Consider the following 23,788-nt stretch of genomic DNA (forward strand, 5'->3'; position numbering starts at 1 on the left):
GCAACATATATAATTAAACTTACAAGCAGTGATCTCCCCAACGTAATGCCACAATCTGACTGTCAGAAGTGGGAGTCAAGTCGATCCAGGAGCTTTTCAGGGACTCCAGTGCCTTGTGGTACGACATGGGGTCGCCAGCTCCCATCACATACACCCATTTTCCAAAAACCTTCACATCACGAGATTCTTGTAAGTACATCAAAAGAATCTGAGTGGGCTTACTGATAATTTGATAACTAATTTCTTGTTCTTCATTTGAAATCAAATCAACCATAAGACAGCAATCATAAGCACAACTTACCGTTTTGGGGTCCTCTGGCATAAAAGGCTTCACCAGGTCCTTACAGTCAGGTGCAGTTGCAGCACTGAAGGAAGTGAGAGCCAGCAGAAACGCTACAACAGGCAGAGCCATGATCATTACAGAGGGGCGAGGATGAGATGGAACGAGAAGAGACAGCAGCACTGCAGAAGATTTTCCTGAGGCTGCAACAGAAAACGTCCCTCTGGGGTTTCCAACAAAAAAAGGTGTTGTGCAAGTGCTCAAATGGGGGGAGGAGAGGGTTTCTACATGCTCAGATGCACCAATGAAGGTTTTTTTTGATGACTCTGCAGAGCCATGCAGATTTCTTTTGCTCAGCTTTGAATGGGCAGTTCAACAATAGTACTGTCCCTGAATGAACTCAGCGCTCCCGGACAAGCCGTGGCACTTTGCCTGAGACATTTACAAAAGGGCCTGAAACAGATTTTCTCCAGCTGAACGGAGGTTGTTTCCCTGTGGGTCTGTGTGGACTCCTTGTTGTAACAGTCCAAATGTCCGACATCTTCTTTCACCCCCTTCTACTGCGACGTTACCCAGCAACAGCCTTTGTCAAAGTTTCTGGGAACGGCGGAATAATCGAGAAGAGCTGTAGTAGTTTGGATGAGGCGTATAATTTTGACATATTGGTCAGCAGAACGTCTGGCATCTTCTTTTGTATTTGAACAAGGAGAGAGAACCGTCGGAGCTCAAGAGCCAAACACTTTTCTGAATTAGAGCAGAAATAAATGACTGGAACACAGTGCAGAGGGAGACTGAAAGCTGTTTTATTCATCTCACACAACCAGTTCACACACTCGGCAGATTACTAAACTGATTTAAAGGAAGCACTGAAGTGATATTTTTCCTGTCATTACTCTACCTGCCAGACTATGCTATGGCCTATTCACATGTCACTTTTCCTAAACTAAATCATGCAAGGTGGAACAGCTTCACGTGCAGAGACACACAGGACTGACTGCCAAAACATCGTACCCACAGAACATTATTATATCAGTGCACATGCAGATCACATTACAACACTATTTAGTTCATGTTAAACTGTGATGTGTTTGGGTGTGTGGGGGCTCTTCACAGGACTATGACAACTGTGTGTTCTGCTTTACTTTGCTTTAGGCTGAACGTCAGTTTGATCAGTCTCTGTACTCTCCTCAGCAGGCGAAGCTTTCCTGTCGTCTGGACACAAATCTGAAACGAGGAAATGATTAATGAAAAAAGTAGCGGAAAGAAATTTGACTCTAAGAATTTAATTAGGACGATACAGAACTGAAATGATGGCTGACCTGTGCCTGCAAAGTGGTACTCTGGGGGGAAGTTAAGACACTCCGCCTGCTTTTTGAAGGTGTCTAACTCAGATGGCTCCAGATCGCCTGTCCGTGCTTTAAAAGAGCAAAGCCAGGGCAGAGAGGACAGAAAGTGGAGTGATATCTCAAGCTGACCAAAAATTATACCTCTACTCAATCTTTGATGGAGAACAGATAGTAAAGGCTTACTAAACAGGAAGAGGTATCGTCCCTTTGACTTGCCGTCAGGGAGGAGGGTGGTGTCTTCAGACAGGAGGCAGTCGGAGCAGGTCTCATAGTACTTTCCATCATGATATGAAGTGTGACCATTGATGTTGACTGTGCAAACATCAGGAAAATTAGGTCTCCACATGAATGTGCACACAGCATATAGTAGATCTTAAAACAAGTACAGAGTTGCTGTAAGTCTGAGATTTGTATTGTCATACATCTACTGGAAATGGCGCAGAGTAAAATGCCATATAAAATGCAATGCTAAAATATTCAGATTCTGCTTTTTGGAGCCTTGTGTGACTGTTCTCTTATGCAATCCACCTACACCTTGGCTGTGGCTGCATGCATGCACCCACATAAAGTTACGCAGCACAGAAAGGGAGACGATGAGTCAGAATGTAAACAGAAAAACACTGTGAATATCATGAAGCACATACAAGTGGTGTGACTGGTCATCCCAGAGATGGTGGCATTGGCTAAACCCTGAAGACATTTATCTTCACCTCTGTAAGGAGAAAGAACAAGAAAAAGAAGCCACAATCCGCATCAACCTCTCAGCATGTCCCAGCTGTCTTAACTGCAGACAGCTTTATCATTTGTGTTATATAAAATATTGCATAATATGAATTTTGCAGCTGGCTGAGTCCTTACAGTCGGTCGGCCCAGTAGATGGTGATGACTCCACTGTCGGAAGAAGCCGAGAGCTCCACCCAGGAACTGTTCACTGACACCAGGTCCCCCTTCAGGCCAGGCTGGTCCCACGAGCCCACATGAAACACCCACTTCCCATAGATCTGCCAGCAGCACAGAGGACAACCTCCACATGACTCAGCTGCTTATCTGTGTCAGAGTGCACTATTCTATACGTGAAGGTTTCATTCGTCTTGTCATCATTGCTATCCACATGCGGTTTCCAAGGTGACAAATTAAGTTGCAATCTCAATTTGTCACCTTGGAAACCGCATGTAATAGTAATGATATTAATACTCCTACTGCTATTGCTACTAATAATAATTAGAAGAAGAAGAAGAAGAGGAAGAAGGAGGAGGTCAATTAATGCTTAAAAAGCAACACAAAGCTCTTCACATAAAAGCAGATCATCATTCCATCTATGACAAAAATAATGTTTCAAAAAAAGACAACGATATTAAACATGGATTGCAGTGTACAGTAGGTTTGATTTACTGTGTATACAGGTGCATTAATGTGCATGGGTAATTTAATATGCTCGAGCTTTACTAATGTAAACTGATAAACCAAAATAATATCAAACAAACTGTAAAAGATTTACAGATGCTCTTGTACTGTAATTTATTTTAAAGAGCTATATAATGAATGCCTGCATGAAGACCTGCACAAACACATTTTTAAAAAAGACTTAGCCATTCGTTGGACTTAAACACTTAAATGTGAGCAATTTTAACATCAAATCAAAACGATAGCCATTCAAGTTACATCCTGACATGCAACCAGATCATTGATACTCACGGGGCTGTGGCTGTCCAATATCAGAGGCTTAACCAGCTCTTTACAGTCCAGTTCAGATGCAGCACCCAGGGAGGTGAGAGCCAGCAGAGCAACAACCAGCTGTGCAGCCATGGCTTGAGACAGCAGGCAGCCAGAGAGAGCAACGCTAATGTCAGGGATCCTGCCAGCTAGAACCTCCTCGAAGGAACCAGGGGAAGTGTTATGCAACAGTGGGCTGGGCCACACACACACACACACACACACACACACACACACAGTATCGCAACTACACTATGTAGACAAAAGTATTAGGACACACCTCTTTATTGAATTCAGGTGTGGTATGGGGCTGTTTTCACAGTTGGGCTCAGCCCCTTACTTCTAGCTTACCAAGACATTTTGGACAATGTTATGCTTCCAACTTGGATGAGTTTGGTGTGGAAGAACTTGACTGGCCCACACAGAGTCCTGACCTCAACCCCATCCAACACCTTTGGGATGAACTGGAACGGAGATTGTGAGCCAGGCCTTTTGGTCCAACATCAGTGTGTGACCTCACAAATGCTCTGCATGAATGGGCACAAATTCCCACAGAAACACTCCAACATGTTGTGGAAAGCCTTCACAGAAGAGTGGAAGCTGTTAGAGCTGCAAAGCTGTCTGTGTGTTTAGAATGTGATGTCATTAAAGTCCCTGTTGGTGTAATGGTCAGCTGTCCCAATACTTTTGTACATATAATGAAGATAGGTAAGCACACTTTTAATGTAACAAAACTGGTGACTTTTACATTCATGCCATTGCAAAAAACCTCATAAATGTAAAATACCAGAATGCACAGTCACATGTCCACATTACATCATACAAGGATACAACAAAGGCACTCTTCACTTTTCACATCCAGTCACCAGCAGGATGTGTTTTATTTATCATGTTACATAAGAGCCAGCTGGCACAGTTTGAAAGGACCCCTGCATCCTTCAATATGTGAACAACCCCCTGCACAGAGTCCGACACAGAAACATGTCCTCTCATTATTTCAACAACGTGAATGGTTTCAAAACATTACAGATATTTCCATGAACTACTTTGATTTGCTAATTCAACGAAAACAAACCAAAACGGACATTTGCTTTGACATCAAGTAACTTTCTGTCTCCTCGGGGCAGGTGCAAGCTTACATAACATGTTCTCTCTCCATTTTCCCAGGGAAACAGCTCCGAGTTACGACATTCTGTTTTTTTGTTTTTGTAGAAAGGATACATCGTCACTACTAACAATAATACCTCAAATGATGTGAAACAACATTCCTGTGAAACTCTGAGGCCGATCAAATCCGTATCTGAGGTCCACCCACAAAACAGTCAGCAATATAAATGTGTTCTGTTGGAGAGTTTTGTCAAGGAGACTGACAGCACATTTCAGGGTGGAATGTGTTTTCTTAAATGTTGTGGTTTTGCTCAATTTGTTGCTGTACAGCAGGTGATAAATAAGATCTGCATCAAAATTTGATAGATATTACATAGTATGGGTAGGTTATGTAACTCACACATGAAGAATATATGTCCTCATGTAACTGGTGTGTATCTGTGTGTGTGGGTTTAACACAAAAAAATATTTGGTTTGCAGTTTTTTATCTTTCACTATTTTGGAGATCCTCAATCCACGCCGAGCCAAAGGGAGACATTACAGTTACCATTCTGCAGTAAACGTTTTGGACACATGATGTTTAAACTTTGGCCCGGTGACATTAAGTGAGAGGAAAGCTGCGAAAAAGGCAAAACTAGCCACCATCTTTCTCTTCTTTCAGAAAAGTCATCACACAGTGGTGTCAGCTTCTCACAGCCTCGTTAAACTGTTGCTTCCATCCTTCAAGGGGCCCTCTGACTAACAGACAAAAGACTAGCATTGAGGCAGAACAAAGAGATGAAATCAGCCAGCCAGTCCAAAGCTCTGCTTGCTGTTTCCAACTCGTTAGTTACAGTCCATAACAACTGCTTGAAACATAGCAACTCGTGTAGTTGCAGCCTGCTTTGGACAGAAGCAGAAATCACTGGAAGCTGTCACCAACATATGTACAAACAGATGAGGTTTATGCAAAATAAAAGCATGCAAACATACAGTGTAGCCATTTGTTAAGCTTTATATGCATTAAAGACAGAGACACTTAACGGGTTTCCATAATGATTTTATGAATTTGACGGTCGATGTGAAATCAGTCTATTTGATTGTCTTTAATACAGCAGTCTATTGAAAATATCACATCTGCCACGATAACTAACTTCAACAGGTAAATAGCTCTTTGCTTTTATAAGGCAGAGAAAAACACACATTAACTCCTCCCCTCCCCCGCACAATGAAAAAAAGGAAGAAGGTGTTCTCCTAACATCTATCAAGACATCTGTGATACACACAAGCATACTTGAAATTTGACTCATGCAGTAACTTCAGGTTAGTCTCAGGATAGATTTTAGGTTCAGGTGACAGCAGTGTCTTCAGCATGCGTTTTCTCTATTGTTCTTCTTCCTTTGCATCCGTGCTATCAGGGCACAAGTCTGAAAGAGAGCCAGGAAATCAAGTTACACCCACAGTGTGATACATTGTGATTACTGCCTTGCATCGTTACTGTCGTGTGTGTGTGTAGCAGTGAAGAGAGCGAGAGGCCTGCAGCATCCTACCTGTGGCTTCTCCAAAGTGGAACTCCGGTGGGAAGTTGAGACATGCAGCCAGCCTCTTGAAACTTTCCAAATGAGAGGCATCCAGTGTCCCAGACTTTGCTGCACAGCAGGGAGTGGGAGGACAAAAAAAGAATGTTGTCTCAGTTAACTAGTCAAAACATTTATGTCATTATTTATTAACACAACTGAGTGCCAACATTCAAAGTTTTGGTCTTTTTGGTGCAGAGAAGAGCTGTGAACTTACTGAAGAGGTAGAGGTTTCTGCCTTTTCTTGTTTCCCCGTTTTTGCCCATCGCCACTGAGGTGTCCATCCAAAGTATGCACTCAGGGCAGGTGATCAGGTGCTTCCCAACATGCTCATGAGTGGTGGAGTTGTAGTAAACTATAAGATATTAACAGAAGATTAAGGTAGTGTTATGCATTTGATGCATGACTGCTAATTGTGGGTCAAAGTATCACTAATTACTTACACGTGACCTTGGTGGAGTTTCCAGTGAAGGTGGTATTAACAGCCCCATGATGACATTTTCCATCATCCCTAAAGAGAGGCGAACATGACAATCACAGAAAAACTGTCTCATCAGCTACCTTATGCCTTAAGGGTATCGAAATCTAAAAGATCAGCAGTTACATTTTGTCTCTCCAGCGAAGGGTCATGTCATCGCTATCAGCGATGAATGAGATGTCAATCCAGGAGCTGTTGATGATTTTCAGTTCCTCCAGGAGCTCTTTATTGTCTGATGTTCCAGTATAGAAGATCCATTTTCCAGAAACCTGGACACAGATGTGAAAAATTAGCACTTATATTTCTATCAAATTTGTACTCATATTGAGAAAGCTCTTGTTAAAGACATTTTGGAGCACAAACCAAACAGTCCTTTTGGTTTTTGAGATCTAATTAGTTCAGAGTATGGTACATTTAGAAAAACAGAAATTAGGTCCAACCTTCAAACTGAAACCGATCAATTAACATTACTAATAACTGTAAATAACTGTAGACTGTTCAATCAATCACATTCAGCCCCCAGAATGTTCCCATGTTGGTGTGTTTAAGCCAACTACAACCCTAAACTCACTGCTTCCTTCTGTTTGCTTCCATGTTTAGTTTATGAATTGTTTTGTCTTGAGCAGCGTGATTTCTTGAAATTATGGCTTGGGATGCTTGACCTCTCAAACCCCAGATGTTGCAGGTGAACACGTCACCATTAAGAAACCATTTTGGCCTTATCTAACAAACAGTCAGATCTGATTATGCAAAACCATCAGTATTTGCCTTTTAACAGCTTGATTCTGATTTATCCTGAATGTAAGTGCTGAGGACAACGTACCCTGCTACGATCCTCCAGAGGTTTAACAAGCTCCTCACAGTCTGGATCAGATGCAGCAGTCAGAGAAAAGACAGCCAGCAAAGCTAAACAAAACTGAGCAGACATAATTAGAAGTCAAATGATGGTGAGCCACGGCAAGAAGAGGACAAATCTACTCCTGGAGGAAGGCCCCGGTGAGGACTATCAAGAGGGCAGTTACATAAATATGGGAGGGAGGGAGAGAGAGTTCGGACAGATGAATAGGGATGTGGGAGGTGGGCGGACCACAGACTGTTTGTGCATTTGTGAATGGTTCAGAGTCTCTCTGCAGAAACCAAAGTGTATATGTACAGAGACATATGGGGTTGCACATGTCGCTTACACAGACACTGAGTAAAGAGGTTCAGCGATAACTGCTTATTTACTGAAATCATGGCATAAAAACTTTCTGAAATAATTTCCTGTGAACTCTCCGATTTGGACAAGTCTATTGCTGGGTATAATTATGTGGCAACTACAACACAACTACACAACAGTGGGCTCTTATGTCACTGTGAGTGGACCTCTAAAGTTGGCAAAAGAATAATCCTCCACTGTCTTCTACTGGATTCCACCCACAGTTTAAATCAATTTGTGAAAAGGCTGTTACCACACTGATTCCCCCAACTACTGTGATTTGTGCTCCAACAATGAAAATCGGCCCGTAAAACATTTGGTAACAAGTGCTGGGCTCCAGGAAGGTGTTGTCTTCCTGAACAGAAAATGTTATTTTTACTTAAAGGAATAGTCTGACATTTTGGTAGATAAGCTTGATCACTTTCTAAATATGAAGCTATCGCCATATATAATAGAAGCTTGATGAGATCTTGCAACACTAATTGTGGTACTGTGTGTGTACTAGTTCCTATAATTGAGTCTAATTGCTCTTGTATCGCTTCTATTTTATTCTTTTCCAATTTGTAAACACTTTAAATGATTTATTTTTTTCTTTTCAAGTCCTTGAGCTGCTGCGACACCCAAAATTACCCTGTGGGCGATCAATAAAGTTTATCTTATCTTGCAGCCCGGCCCTGTACAAACATAACAAAATATACCCACACCACCTACAGTTAATTAATATGTTGTTTTTTGTTGCTTGTACCAAATGGGACTTTGCTTTTCCCCAAGTTTCCCCTTCGGACAGTAGCAGGATAAACTCGGAGAGATCATTTTCATTTTACCTGTCAATGTTTATCTGGTGTATCTCGAGTTTATCCAAGCAACCTTCTGGTCAGCCAAGCCCTCTAAACCACTGCTGCCAAAGCTCTGTCACCAAGTGGCCAGCGATCCTGGATTTAAGTTCGCTTCCAAGAACTGGTTTTGGCAAGATCACAGTCAGTCTTTGTTCTTAAATGTTGTCACACTGGAGACACTGCTGTCCTGTACAATACAGGGAGCAGATTGAACCCCAGCACACAACTGGGAGAGACATGACTTGTGATTGTCTACGCATTCAAATACAGCCTGAAGAGACTGGATTCGTGTCCTTATACACACAGTCCTCACGAATGAAAAGAGCTGACACTTCGACTAAGGGAAGAGAAGCTTTATACTAGCATATTCAAAACCCATGAAATACTTCTCTGTGTATTTACAAAAAAATAATACAAGAATAAAAAAGAGAAAATGAACACATCACAAATGGAGTCCCACGTACTGCCACAAAACAGAAAACATGATCAAATTTACAAATGCGTCTTCTTGTACACCCACTTATGGCTTCAATCTAACACAAAAACAAAATAAAATATCTCTGTTCAGCTGTGATGGTGCACAATCAGTCCATCCCTCCCTTTTGCAGTAATTCTCTCCAGATTTTTCTTTAAATAATAATAATAATATCAAATACACACATAGGACAGAGGAGCTACATTTGTGAGCTGTACACTTTGCAGTAAGGGAGGGGGAAAGGAGAATGTTCACAGGCATGTTGACCTTTTGTACATGATGATGATACATCTTGGGCAGTGAAAACAAAGTTAAAACGTTGATTAAAACAAGCTTATTTTACCTTTTTGTACCAACCAATCTTCATCACACTGAGATCACAGTTTATCCGGATGACAATGAAGTATGAGTGACCAAAGTGACTTTTTAAGCTTGTGTCTTGCAGTTTACCACGCATACACTGACTCAAACATCTGGAGAATGTGGTGCTGATAAACCCTTTGGATAAAGGTCCAAAGAACCAGATTTTAGAGAGGCCTCAGCAAACAAAACCGACAAATCGTACGGCTACACATACAGGGTCACTGTCCCCTCTCGTTAGATAAAATGGTCACACTAAAAAAAATTATCTTCTGCACACCTCATCTTAAGCGTTGTCCCGTGCTTGTGCAGTCAACACAATGTAAAATCCTTGAACCCAGTATGGCGCTCACACTGGGGAGTTCGACAGTGTCAATATTCCCCCGTGTGACCCTTACAGTTCTCTCTTTCTCCAGTAAAATTACAGTTAACATAGTGATCTGACATGATTTAAAGCGAGATGATGTAACTCTTGAAAGATGAGATAACACCTTATTCCTTGGTCTGGTATGACCATTAGCATTCGGTTGCTAAATAATGGCTAATGTTAGCCAACTGGATTTAGATGTTATTCAATAAAGGAGCCACTCCACTGACTATGTGACTCATTTATTGTTATTCTGTAAAGTCACTTGAAGCAACAGTGGCTACTGTTGCAGCCAACAAAAGTTACATAATTTCCCTTTAAGGGCCAGTGTGAAGGATCTACGAGGATCTAGTAGCATTACTTGAATATAATAATCCTAATTATGTTTTCATTGACGTATAACAACCCGACTCTGAGAATCACGTTTCTGTTACCTTAGAACAAACCTTTTAATACCTACAGAGGGAGTCTCGCAGGGAGTCTGCTGCATTTCTACGGTGGCAAACAAAGGACTGACCAAATACTGGCTTTCGAGCAGGACTGACTGAGTTTCGCTAGCTTGTAGGGGAGGGTGAGGAGAAGGGGTTAGATGCCACTAAATCCAACACACTGGTCTTTTAAGCAATGAACAAAGCTCTTTTTTTCTCAATAACTGTTCAGTGTGATTTCAAATTTAAAATGCAATTCAGGCTGCTTTCGATCTGCATTTCATTAGCGTCTCCAGGATGCAAATATCTTACATTTTCCAGATTTGTGGTTTGAGTTTGGTGATGAAAAATAAAAAGAAATTCTAAGACACAGAGCATAAAATGTAAAATACAATGTAAGTGGTCTTAAATTTTTAGACCAATCATTTCTGCACAAGCTGGAGGTTTGGTGAGATGTTACTGTCATGTCTCCAATTCTCTTCCAGTAATGGACAAAGCAGTTTGCCAAGAAAAAAAACCAAAAAACAAAAACATATGTTCAGCCAAAAAAAGTGTCTTCATCTTTTTAAATCCTTGAAAATGTAAACATTAGGATAAATACAATTGTGGCCTTTCATTTTTGGGCATGGACATTTTGGGCATGATATGATGCAAAAAGGCAGAGACATCTGTCTGTGACTGGAGTGTGTGGACAGTCTCATACACACTGTATGCAAATATACAAAGAGTTGTCCTCTGGGTTGATTCAATTTGGTTCCTTTGTACAGTCTCATAGTTGCAGAGGAAAAACTGATGAATGTAGCAGAGTCAGCACTTGGAAAAGGAAAAGAAACAGGACAGAAGAGATGTGGACAGAAACAATGGAAGGGGGCTTGAAGTGGGGCGGGGATTGTAGAACGATGGAGCCTGGGGCAACTGTCCCGACTAGGCAGGCCATGGAGTCTCTCTGCTTTTCACCGATCCACACCAGCTTACTGAGCGACTGTCCAAACATGCTTCCAGAGCCTTCACACGCTCATCGTCATGTTTGGAGAATACTGCAGAGATAAAATGGAGAGAAATTCATATGTGTGAGCATGTGTGCAAAAAAGATTCTTTTATCTTGGATTAGATGAAGATGATGATGATATTTAGTTAAAGCTGGTTTATTCACCAGTGGTCAGACCAAGAGAAGAACCACAGTACAAACTCAGGCCCACATTTGTACTACTATGCACACTAAGAAGTCCATAAATAACCACGTACGACAAGGGGTCAGAGTGAAAACTTGTGTTGTGACATACCCACATAGGTGACAAATACAGACATAGTAACAAAGTTAGTATGAAATGATTAACTCAATAGAACTGTATATTAAATATCTAATGTCATACAAAACCATCAGTTTCTGTGTCTGTATCCTGAATTAGAAATCCTTTCGAACTGATTTGACAGTAGCAAAACTATTCTCAGGAATGTGGGCACCAGAAAGGGATAGTTTGACATGATGGGAATTAAACTTTGTTGACTTCTCCCTTGAATAAGATGAGTAGATCGACATCACTCGTGCATCTGTACAGTAAAGTGAAGGTACAGTCAGCAACCGTTTAGCTTAGCATGGCCCTGTAGCCTGGCTCAGAACGTAAGAAAATCAACTTCCCAGCACCTCTATAGCTCACTATATTCACTTTCTGAAGCTGCAACCGGTGGAAACTGCAGGAAGTCACTGCTCTCAGCCAAGAAATAGGCCAGCACAAACCCCCATAAAGCTACAGCTTGTCATTTATACACTTTGGTGCACAAGGTTTAATTTGGGGGTAGTAAATAAGACATTTTCCTTTGGACAGAACTAGGCTAGGCTTTATCTTAATTTCAAGCTCAACTTAAACATTATGTTATCAGCACAAAAACACTTAAGATGAAGGATCATCCCATTTAGTAAAGGACAATTAGCTTACACTTTCATTCTGAAAAGGGTTAAGGAAGTTTCCTCCCATTTCCCCGTCCTCTCTGGGGGTCCCAGGCTGGTTACTCATACTTAGGTTACCAGGGGAGTTCTGTAAAAACAAAACAAAAAAAAGACAGTGTGTAATACATACATTAGCATTAAGGTCATTGTATGCTACTAAAGCTACAAAAAACAGAGGTGGTGAAATTGCAAATTGGAGCTTCTAAACAGGCGAATATCTTCTCTCACCTTGGGGAGACTGTCCATATCACCTGACCCTGAGAGAGAGAACACAAGAGTTAAAATAACACAGCCATCACCATAATCGAATCACAGCTCAATTTGCTTAAATTACTGGAAAAATTAGAGAAAAATATGATCACTGAGATTGAGCGTCAGTGCAGTGTACACTGTATGAGCTACTGATTTCTGTACCTAATGATCCATTCATGTGATGGGGCTCCATGCCAGCCATTCCCCCTAATGGACCATCGCCACCTGCACCCATAGGGAACTGAGGAGGACATACACAGGAGACAACGATATGAAAAGTAAAACAATAAAACAATCTTTTGACATCACTACCACACTTTTACACCCACACACGAACTAACAGCAGCGGCACTTCAGTACACTGAGACACAGTGATACACAGACAGAATATCTCACATTTGGTCGACTTCCACCAGGAGGGACTGTGTTTATCATAGTGTACATGTTGTCGCCAGAGTTGGTCGAATCTGACATGACAAATGGGGAAACAGTTAACAGAGAAACATTAATGAGCACAGAGGATGTATGCATACAGTATATTTGTACACAGAGCCCACCTGCTGGACTTGGCATGATTGGGGTCCCCGGTGGCCCGCCACCTCCTGGAGGGCCCTGAAATTACAGTTTTGGTTTCCGAAAGATTCATTCACGATCTAATGACTTACAGCTCATACAGCAAGTAAAGAGCAACCGTTCAAACTAAAACATACATACCACATAGCTTCCTGGAGATGCAGAAGAATAAGGGGTCTGCAAAAATACAAAAGGAAATCATGAAAGAAATGAAGTGTTCGTTAACTTTCTGTTGGGTGTCTTTGGTAGAGCACTTACTGAATTGGAGTTTGGAGGATTAGGCCAGGGTCGACCCCCACCCGGTCCCCTGAAAAACATGCACACACAAACTTCACTTTTCTGATTTTGGCAAACCTCTTTGTATCCAATTCATCTGGGCAAAGTTGGCAACAACAAGCTCTTCTGTTGCCCGAGAGTAGTGATGGGAACCAGTGATGGGAAAAAAAAGGAAGACAAAATAGAGAAAAGTTGGCTCCTAAGCTGCACTTTCAGACCTCTAAAGGGCAAAAATATACAGAAAAACTTAAAGACTGTCTCCATTAACATTGCAGACACTTGCAGTTTAACGCTGTCACTCCGAGCAGCAGAAAGGTGCTGCAGTCTTTTACATTGCATGTCTATGGATTACAGTATGCAGATACACTCACATGTTCATGCCAGGCATCCCAGGACCAACCAGGGCATTTAGTGGTGGTCTCATCCCACCTCCATAGTTCTAAAAAAAGATAACAGAATATGAGTCATGTGTACAAGAAAGTAGCTATCAGAACCAAGGCTTTCAAAATATCATCATATGAATCATCTGGTCCCATACCTGGGGCCCTAGCGGTACCATGCCTCTGGGTGGGGTCATCCGCTGCATTGGTCCTCCCATATTTGGATGTCCTGAAACACAGAAAAACAGTCAAACTACAACCAGTCAGCAGTTTGTTCCAGAGCAGTGTATTCAGGATCTGTCAGGCTGGGGTCCATTTTTGGTCATGTGCACCTTTATCTTTGGATAAACTGGAAGATGAGACAGCTTTGTCTGGACACTATAGTGGTTCAAAACCCCAGGAGGACCCCCATTTCTACACTCTTGATGAGCCCTGGGTGTCTGGCACAAACCATCATACAACATTTGCAGTTGAGTGTGAACAGACTGGAACAGTAACTGAACAGTCTTTTAACTTATGCATAATTTATGTGTTGTCTGGAGGAGAGAGGAGTATGTGTAAATGGGGGTGGACTAAAAGGATAAGAAGAGATCTTTTTGTAATCATCGACAAATCCCCTGAAGAGATTAAACTAACAACAAATTCATATCTCTAACAAGAAGTGCTTGTGCAGCCACAGGCTGATACAGAACTGATGGAGCACTTCATTGACCTCGAAAAGCTATTAAAACATGGATGTAAATCTCATGGCAAAAGCTCTATAGAGTTGCCTCTTCACAGAAAATACTTTTTGGCACATGTGTCGTAATATCTTACGTCTGCTTTGTGCTTGTGCAAACCAGTGTGTGTGTACCTTGTTGTCTTGTGGGGTCCATTCCACTGGGTAACATAGGCTGGCTACCTGGAACTCCTCCAAGTCCCTACAGAGAGAAGAGGATCCATCACCAGCATTACAGTCACCATCACACAGACACTGTATGCTTCTACTACCCACAGTTCTATCTGCTGCCTGCAGGTGTCATTGTGGCTCTGACCTGATTAGGTAATCTGAGGGGTGGCCTGGGTCCTCCGGGGTATCGTGGTGACATAAATGGCTGAAAAATCAGAAATGCTGGGTCATACATACTGTGCACATGTTCTTTCACATGTGTGGTACAATGATGGGTCTGAAAAACTTACATGCTTCATCCATAAGACAATAGATTTTAAAAGGGATGTTTATTTATCTGCGTACTTTATTGACTTGATTTCATTTGAAGAAACTGTGTTTTCAGCTTCAGAACAGAAAAACCAAACAGAACTAACGCCTTTGTCACTTTTTGGGCTCGTTTTTCTTTAACAACAGTTCCATGACAGCAGTGTCAGCAGGCGGGAAGCCGACCACATTTTTATTTGATTGGATTTATGGAAAAAGAATGAGAGAATGAAAGACGAGGTTTGTTAATAATGATGTATGTGTATGTGTTAACTGTGCGCAGTTTGGCAGCGTGTGCGAGAAGCTCTTTTGCAGCTGTGAGTGGGTTTTCACTTGTCTTCACCACAGACAGTAGCAATGCTGCTGCTATGTCTGCTGAACTGATGCCACTGTGGGCAGACAACAAAAACAGTCTGCAGTGCTGGGAAGAAGCAATGCAGCAACCTGCCACTAGAGAGCAACGGTCCACCTGCTTTGAACAAGGTCCTTTCTTTAATCACCTCCGCTTCTCATCGCCCAGCCGTTAAGATCCCTCACAGCAAACAGCTACAACATTAGGGTCATTTAGCTACTATACTGATTTAAAACATTTTCACATGCAAGTCAACAGACATGCAAACAATTCAACACAGAGTTACTGAACGAATAAAGTGAATGTACTGAACTGTATTTCTTTATTTGCTGGTAAGGCTCTTCATTTTATGTGATGTGTATTCATTTTGCCAGTAAAATTCAGTTCAGTTGTGGTGTTTTCTGATCTAGTCCATGTGCACGTCATTTCACAGAACCTGAGTGAAAACTGGCAATCTGGTAATTGTTGCATTTCTTTATCTGATCTTCAAAGTCTTCAAAGAACAACTGATCTTCAGAGGGAGATGGAAAATGGCTGTTCGAGTTTTTTGAAAGTGGAGCAGAGAAATGCCTATGAAGACTATTGATCTGTGAGTCAGATGCTTGCGTCTGAGTTTGACTGATAATGACGGTTAATCAATGTACAACTGGCAGGGTCCTTCTGATGGAGAATGGAGATGAAGCTGCATGTGTGACTTTTTGTCTGGAAGAGATTTATTTCTCCTGTCAGCTTTTCTCTCCATTTTTAAAAATGTGCACAGAGGTTTGCAGATTATACACCTATTTAAAGGTACGGCACATTAATACATACAGTTAACTCAGAGTGAGTGAGTGAGTCCTTTGAGCAACATGAATTAAATACTCAGATACAGCACATTTACTTGATTTAATACTACATACATAAAGTATTACAATATGAATTATTTACATTATGTGTTATTAAAGACCCTCTCTTGCACTTTCTCTGTTGAATGTGTGTGTGTGTTTGCACTGCACACCTGAAAGAATCCTGGAGGGACGGGCCCCACTGGCATGCCCTCCCCCGGGGGAAGGTTCCCAAGAACAGGGCTGGGAGCTGCTGCCGCACTCTGAAAGACGCAAACACACACATGTCGAGTAAAGTTCACAACTGAAACCAGTCTGCAGATACTCAACACGTCTTCCATCTGCAGTGGTGGCAAGTAATCCCAGTATGTACGTTTAGTCAAGTACTGTACTAGTATAACTACTTCCATGACACATCAGGGGTCAACAAAAAATATTCTGATTCACAAAAAACTCCTTTCATAAATCCAAGATGAATTTGGAAATGTTCACGAGTGGATCAGCCTAACATCCTGCCCTCTACACGCTCACCGTCAACCATAAACGGTCGGTGCAAAGCATCTCACGGATGTCATGTGTAGAAACGAGCCTGCTGATCAACGGTTCTTTATGGTGAATCGTGGAAGTGACAGAGAGGAAGAGGGAGGAAGGGGATTTTTCAGAAGCAAAAATCTCAGGTGCTTGTGGGGGAGGTGGAGATGAGAAAGCTCATATCGTTAATTCTTCCATTCATGTAGTCCTCCAGCAGTGCAAGGATGGTGCACATTCTGAGCATGTTTACAGCAATCAGCCTGGCTGCTTTACACCTTGCCAAAATGATCCTGACAGAGGGTGGTATCCTCCACCCTGGGATATCGTTTGAAAACGGTTTAATAGGCGAACACAGTTTGTCTGTTTTAGTTTTGTTACGGTGAACTTGGCCCATATTATTAGGACTCATAATGAAAATATACAACAAAAACACAGTCCTGTTCACTGAAGTGATTTTACACACAAATACTAACCAAACCAAACTCGTACTTGGTGATTTCTACACAGTATTAGAAGATATTATTAACAGTTTTGGTGCTGTGTTCTGTCACCATGCAGTCTGGCCTTCTCCTCTGCACCCAGCGAACAGGCAATGCTGAGACAGAGCTGGTGAAATGTTGAGTGAACTTTTGGTTTAAGCTCTGAGTTAGCTATTCAAACTGAAGGATATATATATATAGTCATTGGCTCACTACAAGTGACAGCACTAATAACACTGCTGGTTTGAATGTTTACAATAATGTGGATCTCTAAATAATGTTTGATATTTAGTGAAATTAAATGTGAAGCAATTAAACAGTCCAGCATCAGTTCAGCACCACATCATCTACGTCGCCAATTTCTTCAAATATTTCGTAAAATAATCCCAGTTAAGCTTAGACAGTTGTACACACACATTTCAAGGACTTTTTGTGTGTATGTAAAGTGAAAATGAGGCCCCAGGTAAATATTTTAAATTTTTCTCCACTACTTTTACTCTCAGTTGTTTTGCAGAAAATGATTTTACGTACATGTGATGAGTTTATAAAATATGCATTGTTAAAGAATACCAAGCAGAATATAAAACAGCTAAAAGATAATCATGATTTCTATCCTATTTGTACTCAAGAAAAGGGTCAGAATACTTTCTCCACAACCACTGCTCAGTCAGTGTGTAAAATACAGCACTCTTGAACATAACACTAAGGAAACAACACAACGTCGTAATAATCAACAAAAAACAGCAATTCAAGGATCTTTCACCGTGTGTGTGTGTGTGTGTGTGTTTGGGGGGGGGGTGACTTCCTGTTCCTGCAGATGTCCTGCCATGTTGGCCCAGGTTTATTTTTACACAGTGTATTTTCTGTTGAGCTTGTCTCAGACGGGCGGTGGTGGCACATTTCAGCACAGCCTCCGTCTGCTTCCTGTGGCATTGTACGACTAACTAACCCGGAGTTACCACCCAGCGCCGGCCTCCTCCTCATCCTCACTGGGTACACAGAGCAGACAACATGCAGTGTGGGTGACTGTGCATCCATATATATGATAATGTGTTAACAGCGAGCGCATAAAGCCAGCATGGCCGTGTCTGGATCTGCCCACTCTCTGTTCCGTTTCTTTGATCTCCCCTCTCGCTTTCTCTCCCTCTCTGAAGGCATCGGCTCGGTGTAAAGAGCTCCAGCGAAATTCACCCACAGTCTCTGAAGTTTCCGCCAGCTGACTTTTTAGGTCAGACAGGAACAAGGTTTAATCAGAGCCGAGATAAAAGCTGACTGACGACACTCCTGTATGCTCCTCTACTCCACCCCACCACCCTCGCTATTCCCTCATGTTTCCTCATCCGACTTCTTAACTTCCAATCGTTAACGTTCGGCAGCAGGGAGGAGGATGCAGCTTTTTGGTTCCATGTTATGCTGCAAACAGAACTTGTGTTTGTCTCAGCAGATGAATGTACAGATGGACACAGATGGATATTGTATCTCCATGGTTCAGTGGTGGGAGACGGGATTTGGTTTGTTTGTGTGTGTGTGTGTGTGTGTGTGTGTGCACATTTGTCTGAGTGTAAAACATCACGAACAGCATCAAGTGTGTGTTGTGGTTTTGTGAGAGTTTTTTTTTCATCTTTTCTTTTCCTCTGTCTTCTCGCACCCTGGATTACCCAGAATGCCTTTGCTCCCTGGCAGCATGGAGGTCTGCTGAGTTTGCCTTCATGCACACAGAGAGAGAGAGAGAGAGAATGAGAGAGCGAGAGAGAACGAGAGAGAGAGAGAGAGAGAGAAAACAGGACAAAGCAGAGATTATGAGTGTGCAAGTGTGAGTCTTTGTGTGTGTGTGTGTGTGTGGCAGTGAGTGTGAGAGCACTTAATGTTTGTTTGTGCAGGAAAAGTAGAACAGGGGGAGGAAAAAATCTACCTGACCTGCTGACAGAGCAGTATTTCCCAAATACAGCAACAACAAGAAAAAAAAACAAAAAAACACAACACACAGGATATATCCCTTCCCCCAAACCCAACACCGCCCTCCATCTATGGAAAACAACAACACTGCACAACACTAACTCTGCCGGTCCTCACAGTCTCTCTTGATTATGACAAATCAGATTGACTCAAATGACATTAGAAAATCAGGATGACTCACACCGTGAAGGATTCACGAAGCCGATTCAGAAGAGAGCTGGTGAATCCTTTTCCAAATTGTCCTTAAGACACCTATAAGCTGTGGGAGCCGCATGGTTTGCATAGCGACACTTCGGCTGTTATATTTAAGATATAATATGTTGGATTTCTACATTAAAGATATCTAAAATAAGTAGACGTTTGTTATGTGTTGTTATTGTGCACTAACAACATCCAAATGTTTCCAGCAATGAACAGATGTACAGATTAATACGAAGCTCCTGCCAGCAGTCAGTCAGCCAGTTAGCTTAGCTTAGCACTAAGACTGTTAGCAGGGTTAACAGGTAAAAAAAGGAAAAAAAAATCTGTCTACCAGGTAATTTCGTTACCTTATAGCCAGAGCCACGTTAGCAGCAATAAACAGAGGCCTGCACCTGGAAATGTCACTATTCCTGTCTGTCTGTCTGTCTGTCAGCTCTGTCTCAATAATATTTTTGGCATTAACAGTCTTAAAAGCTATCTGCATGTAATAATATGTAAATATGTTTTAGGTTATTCTGACACATCGTAGTCATTATGTAATTCATCCAAAAGAAAGCTGTTAAGTACGGTACAGTAAGTACACATTCAAATCACAATTCAGCTTCAAGTATTCTGAAAAAAGCTGGTCCATGAATGTTTCATCAGCCTAAAACATGCAGCATGTCTTGGGATACTGTACAAACCAAACTACACACTAACACTCAGCGCCTGCTCGCTGTTTTTCACTGGTCAACACTTAGGAAACAACCTACATCATATGGACTAAAGTACTGGTATGGGAATGTTTCTCAGGGTTTGGGCTCGGCCCCTGACTCCCAGTGAAGGGAAATCTTAATGCTTCAGCATACCAAGACATTTGGACAATGCTATGCAATGACTGGTCCACACAGAGCCCTGACCTCAACCCCATCCAACACCTTTGGGATGAACTGGAACGGAGATTGTGAGCCAGACCTTTTGGTCCAACATCAGTGTGTGACCTCACAAATGCTCTGCTGCATGAATGGGCAGAAACTCCATCGGAAACACGCCAACATGTTGTGGAAAGCCTTCACAGAAGAGTGGAAGCTGTTAGAGCTGCAAAGCTGTCTGTGTGTTTAGAATGAAATGTCATTTAAGTCAAGTGTCCCAATACTTTTGTCTGTATAATGTATTACTTCAGTTCAACTGGGCTGAAGAGCGTGTTACTAACATCAGACCTTGTTCTTAAGGATCTTTTGACACATAAGACCGGGTTCCTGCACAGACTGGACAGAGCTGGTGTTTATTTCTCTCAGTTACACTGATAACCTTTATCTGCTGACATGTCTGCAGAGATGGAGAATTATTTGGGAAACATTTAATGGTTCTAATGGTCATACCTTAAATTACTCCACTACCACTAAACATCTAAAAATCTATGGATGAAGTCTACCTGAATTAACTGTGCTTATTCACTCATTCAACCACTAAACAGTTGCTCATAGCTGCTGAGAATTTCGTTGACTGTTAGTGTGTATGTGTGTGTGTGTGTGTGTGTGTGTGTGTGTGTTGGCTTCACCTGATATGATGTGACTACATGATATGATGTGTTGCAATTCATTCAAATTATCTACACTATAACAGCGTAGCAACCAGGAAGTCAGTGTTTACTGCTGGTTGTCATTCTTACGCTACAGTAAATTAGACTAATTCACAGCCAAGTTCAACACATTCCAGCACTTAACCTTTGTAAACATCAAAGTACCCAGACTGTTACATGTTGTTAATGAGTCCATCATTTACACTCCTCACACATCACTGCTGACACTTTTCTGACAAGGCCGAGCAAGAGGAACAACGAGATATTGAGCTGAGGGCTTTGCACACTAACACATTGCCTAGTAGTGTGTTTCACTGTGAGGATGTAGTGTCAACAGTGTCTTGTGCGATGAGTCCATCTACATTTTTGACTGAGCTTAGACACAGTTAAGTGCCGCTGATAACAGTCGTATCTGAATTGATGGAATTGATTGCTGAATCAATTTGCGAGCCAACTGTAAGACGCATTAAAAGACAGATTATCTGAGAAATGATTGAAAAATTCTCATCTCGTAAATGACGTCTAACTCCTTGTCGTTGTGGTTGCATGTATGATGCTCAATAAAATAAGTCACGTTAAAGCGGATTAAGGATCAGGGGCTCTCCTTCGGCCCTCTAAATGATCACACCGCCCTCTTATACCACCTCAAGTCTCTTTTGATTGTCTGTTTCAGAGTTTTGCTCGCTCTCTGATTCTGTCATATTTTCTGTCTGTCCTTTTTTTTAGGATTTGATCTCAGCATCTAAATACAAGATAACCAATTAGCCTGTCTGCTTACTCAGCAGCACCATCACATTAAGCCTTTTGACTTCAGGAGTTGTTGTATACAAGCCACAAAGAGTTTGTTGTTTACCAAAAGGTGTTTGTGATGAAACCTGAGGCAGCAGAACGTCCCCTGCATGTCCTCAGATGAGCACCTGCATCTCCTGGCAAACTCATTTGTTGCATAAATAATTCAAACTGCCGTCCTCCATGGGGACGCTACAGTATACCAGACACACAACACAACAAGACATGCAGCAGTACTACAGCATCACTGAATGTACATGAAAGTACACAGCCCTCCACTAAGGCAAATGTTTGGACAAAAAATAAATATTCTTATGCTCAGGATTTAAAACTGGTGAATACAAGAGACTCTTTTCTCTATGTCAACTACACGGTCACAGTTTTGAGTGCATGAGAATTCATGCATTGCGTTTTCCTCATCTAGATTAACAGGCACCAAAGAAAAACAAACACGGAAAAGAAGTCAAAATCTGCGATAAGTCTATCATACGGCAACATCAAAAGGACTTCGCCTGAGTTTGACGTCAAGTTGCTCGAGTTCAGATGTGTGAGGCCTAAAACAAGGAGCAGGAAGACGTCAGCCACCCGTCAGCCATGACAGTTCTCCCCACAACGTGGCAGCATCTACAATTTCTCTCTCCAAAACAACACACTTTATTGATATACAATACCGCAATGCCTTATCTAATCAAACAACCTTACAGGACTGAAAAATGAGTGTTGAAATAAGAGTCGACTCATTACGGACAAAACAAAAAAACCACGTAGACTGACAACATTTTACGTGCACTCATGTAGAAAATACACAAAGCTGGAGACATTGAAATGCAGCACAATTACACCACAGTTCTCTGCTTTACAACCTAATCAGACTTTCCCCAGACTACATTCACAGTACACTAATCCCATCAGACTAAAGGGCTCAGTAATACTTAATGAGATAACTTGCAAACTCTTTCATCCCTATATGTTTACCAGTTTTTATTCCCCACTATGTGTGTGTGCAATGCAAACTTTGTGAGTGTGGAGTCATTTTCATTCAATACTGAGAGACTCTCAGAGATTCGTGAGTGGAATCTCAAAAGGCTGTCTGTGTCTGTCCTGTCTCTCTCTCTCTTTCGGTCTGTCTGTCTGTCTGTCTGTCTCTCGCAGCGTCTCAACCTGCTTCGGTCGTTGTCTGCTTTCTCCACCTCTCTGTGTCTCACAGGCACACTTTTCTCCTCAGACTTCATTTTGGTTTCATATGCCACCATACAACAATGCATTTCTATCACATGTCTGGATTTACATGATAGGGCTGGTCTGTGCTGTCAACATATGTGAGTGATGCCAGCGTAGAAAAGCCTCGACTGCTGTCCAAAAACTATTAGATGTAAACAAACGGGTCATGTTGAGACAACCAGTGGCGTATTCCTTCATTACGTGCACACACACACACACACACACACACACTCTGTCCTGCTGCATTCACAGAGACAGTCAGGGATATCATGCAGGTATTTATACCACAGTCCCAAACAAATGCACTAAGTGCTCCTGTTAGAGCACAGTTTGTGGAACACCGCAGTGCCCAGCTGTTTCAGGAAGTTACTGAGCCTTTTAAAACTTTAACGTTACAGCTGTGAACAATTTTCATTCAAGATTTATATCTTGTATCTGGAAAGCAACAAAAACATATAGTAGATCAGCTCCAGCCTCATCCTTCATATGGAAAATGGATGCAGAACAGGAACTGTCAATATTTTCTATCAATTGATGCATTTCTTGCTCTTTAGAATATCAAAAAACAATTAAGTTATGTTTTTCTGAAACCTGAGGTGATGCCTTCACACTTGGTGTGTACAATAAACAGTCCAAAACCCAAAGCTGCATCTTCTCACAATTAAGAAGCTGTAACGAGAGAATGTTTGGCATAAATTTTTGACATAAAGAACGATTAATCCATAATCAAAAATGACTATGGGTTCTGACGATCAACTCATCGATCAATTGTTTCAGTTTTAAGGTAATGGTGGTGAGGGAGGGTTACCGCTGAGTCTCAAGGCCACCCGCAGTACAACAGGATCTACAAATGACAAACCACACAGGATGGAACTCCAGCCCTCCTCCCGCTCCCTCACTCCCACTCTGTCCATCCTCTGAAATGCCATTAGTCCACTTCCTGAACAAGGAGGGAGCGGGGGGGTGGGGGTGGGGTGGACACACACACACGCACACACACAGACATTCACACATGCGCATTAAAGAGAGCGGAAACACACGGAGATGATTGATTTTTGCATTAGTGTTTATGCACAAAATAAAACTCTGCCAGTCACTGTCAAAAG

General features: G+C 41.8%; 2 protein-coding genes and 1 long non-coding RNA gene across 3 annotated transcripts in view; 1 reads left to right on the forward strand and 2 right to left on the reverse strand.

Moving 5' to 3' along the window:
• Positions 1-1,061: 1,061 nt before the first annotated feature.
• LOC124058092 lies at positions 1,062-3,497 on the reverse strand. The gene is made up of 6 exons (XM_046386962.1): positions 3,322-3,497; positions 2,485-2,627; positions 2,271-2,338; positions 1,810-1,938; positions 1,600-1,695; positions 1,062-1,504 (listed from the first exon to the last, which is right to left on the reverse strand). Exons 1-6 carry the CDS (start codon positions 3,430-3,432, stop codon positions 1,419-1,421), a joined length of 633 nt encoding a protein of 210 aa, XP_046242918.1. The 5' UTR covers positions 3,433-3,497; the 3' UTR covers positions 1,062-1,418.
• Positions 3,498-8,852: 5,355 nt separating this feature from the next.
• The window catches only part of LOC124058093 (single-stranded DNA-binding protein 2), a 51,428-nt gene continuing 36,492 nt past the window's right edge, over positions 8,853-23,788 (reverse strand). Inside the window, exons 5-17 of the mRNA XM_046386964.1 lie at positions 16,118-16,207; positions 14,608-14,667; positions 14,427-14,493; positions 13,732-13,802; positions 13,565-13,632; positions 13,176-13,224; positions 13,059-13,094; positions 12,902-12,956; positions 12,741-12,811; positions 12,507-12,585; positions 12,321-12,349; positions 12,082-12,180; positions 8,853-11,181 (exon numbers count right to left, since the gene is read on the reverse strand). Of these exons, the coding sequence (XP_046242920.1) occupies positions 11,152-11,181; positions 12,082-12,180; positions 12,321-12,349; positions 12,507-12,585; positions 12,741-12,811; positions 12,902-12,956; positions 13,059-13,094; positions 13,176-13,224; positions 13,565-13,632; positions 13,732-13,802; positions 14,427-14,493; positions 14,608-14,667; positions 16,118-16,207 (804 nt within the window). The 3' untranslated portion in view covers positions 8,853-11,151. The remainder of the gene's footprint in view (positions 11,182-12,081; positions 12,181-12,320; positions 12,350-12,506; positions 12,586-12,740; positions 12,812-12,901; positions 12,957-13,058; positions 13,095-13,175; positions 13,225-13,564; positions 13,633-13,731; positions 13,803-14,426; positions 14,494-14,607; positions 14,668-16,117; positions 16,208-23,788) is intronic.
• On the forward strand, positions 17,800-19,262 carry LOC124058094. Its single transcript, XR_006843212.1, has 2 exons — positions 17,800-17,976; positions 18,109-19,262. It is a non-coding gene; the product is annotated as an uncharacterized LOC124058094 (long non-coding RNA).

This window comes from Scatophagus argus, chromosome 4 (genome assembly GCF_020382885.2).
Source record: "Scatophagus argus isolate fScaArg1 chromosome 4, fScaArg1.pri, whole genome shotgun sequence".
NCBI classification, from domain to species: domain Eukaryota; kingdom Metazoa; phylum Chordata; class Actinopteri; family Scatophagidae; genus Scatophagus; species Scatophagus argus.

Excerpts from the sequence above, each read along its gene's own strand:
- LOC124058092 (XM_046386962.1), bottom strand. The coding sequence starts at position 3,432 with ATGGCTGCACAGCTGGTTGTTGCTCTGCTGGCTCTCACCTCCCTGGGT. Across the intron at positions 2,628-3,321 it reads TATTGGACAGCCACAGCCCC|ATCTATGGGAAGTGGGTGTT; the intron begins GTGAGTATCAAT and ends TGCTGCTGGCAG. Across the intron at positions 1,696-1,809 it reads ACGATACCTCTTCCTGTTTA|CACGGACAGGCGATCTGGAG; the intron begins GTAAGCCTTTAC and ends GCTCTTTTAAAG.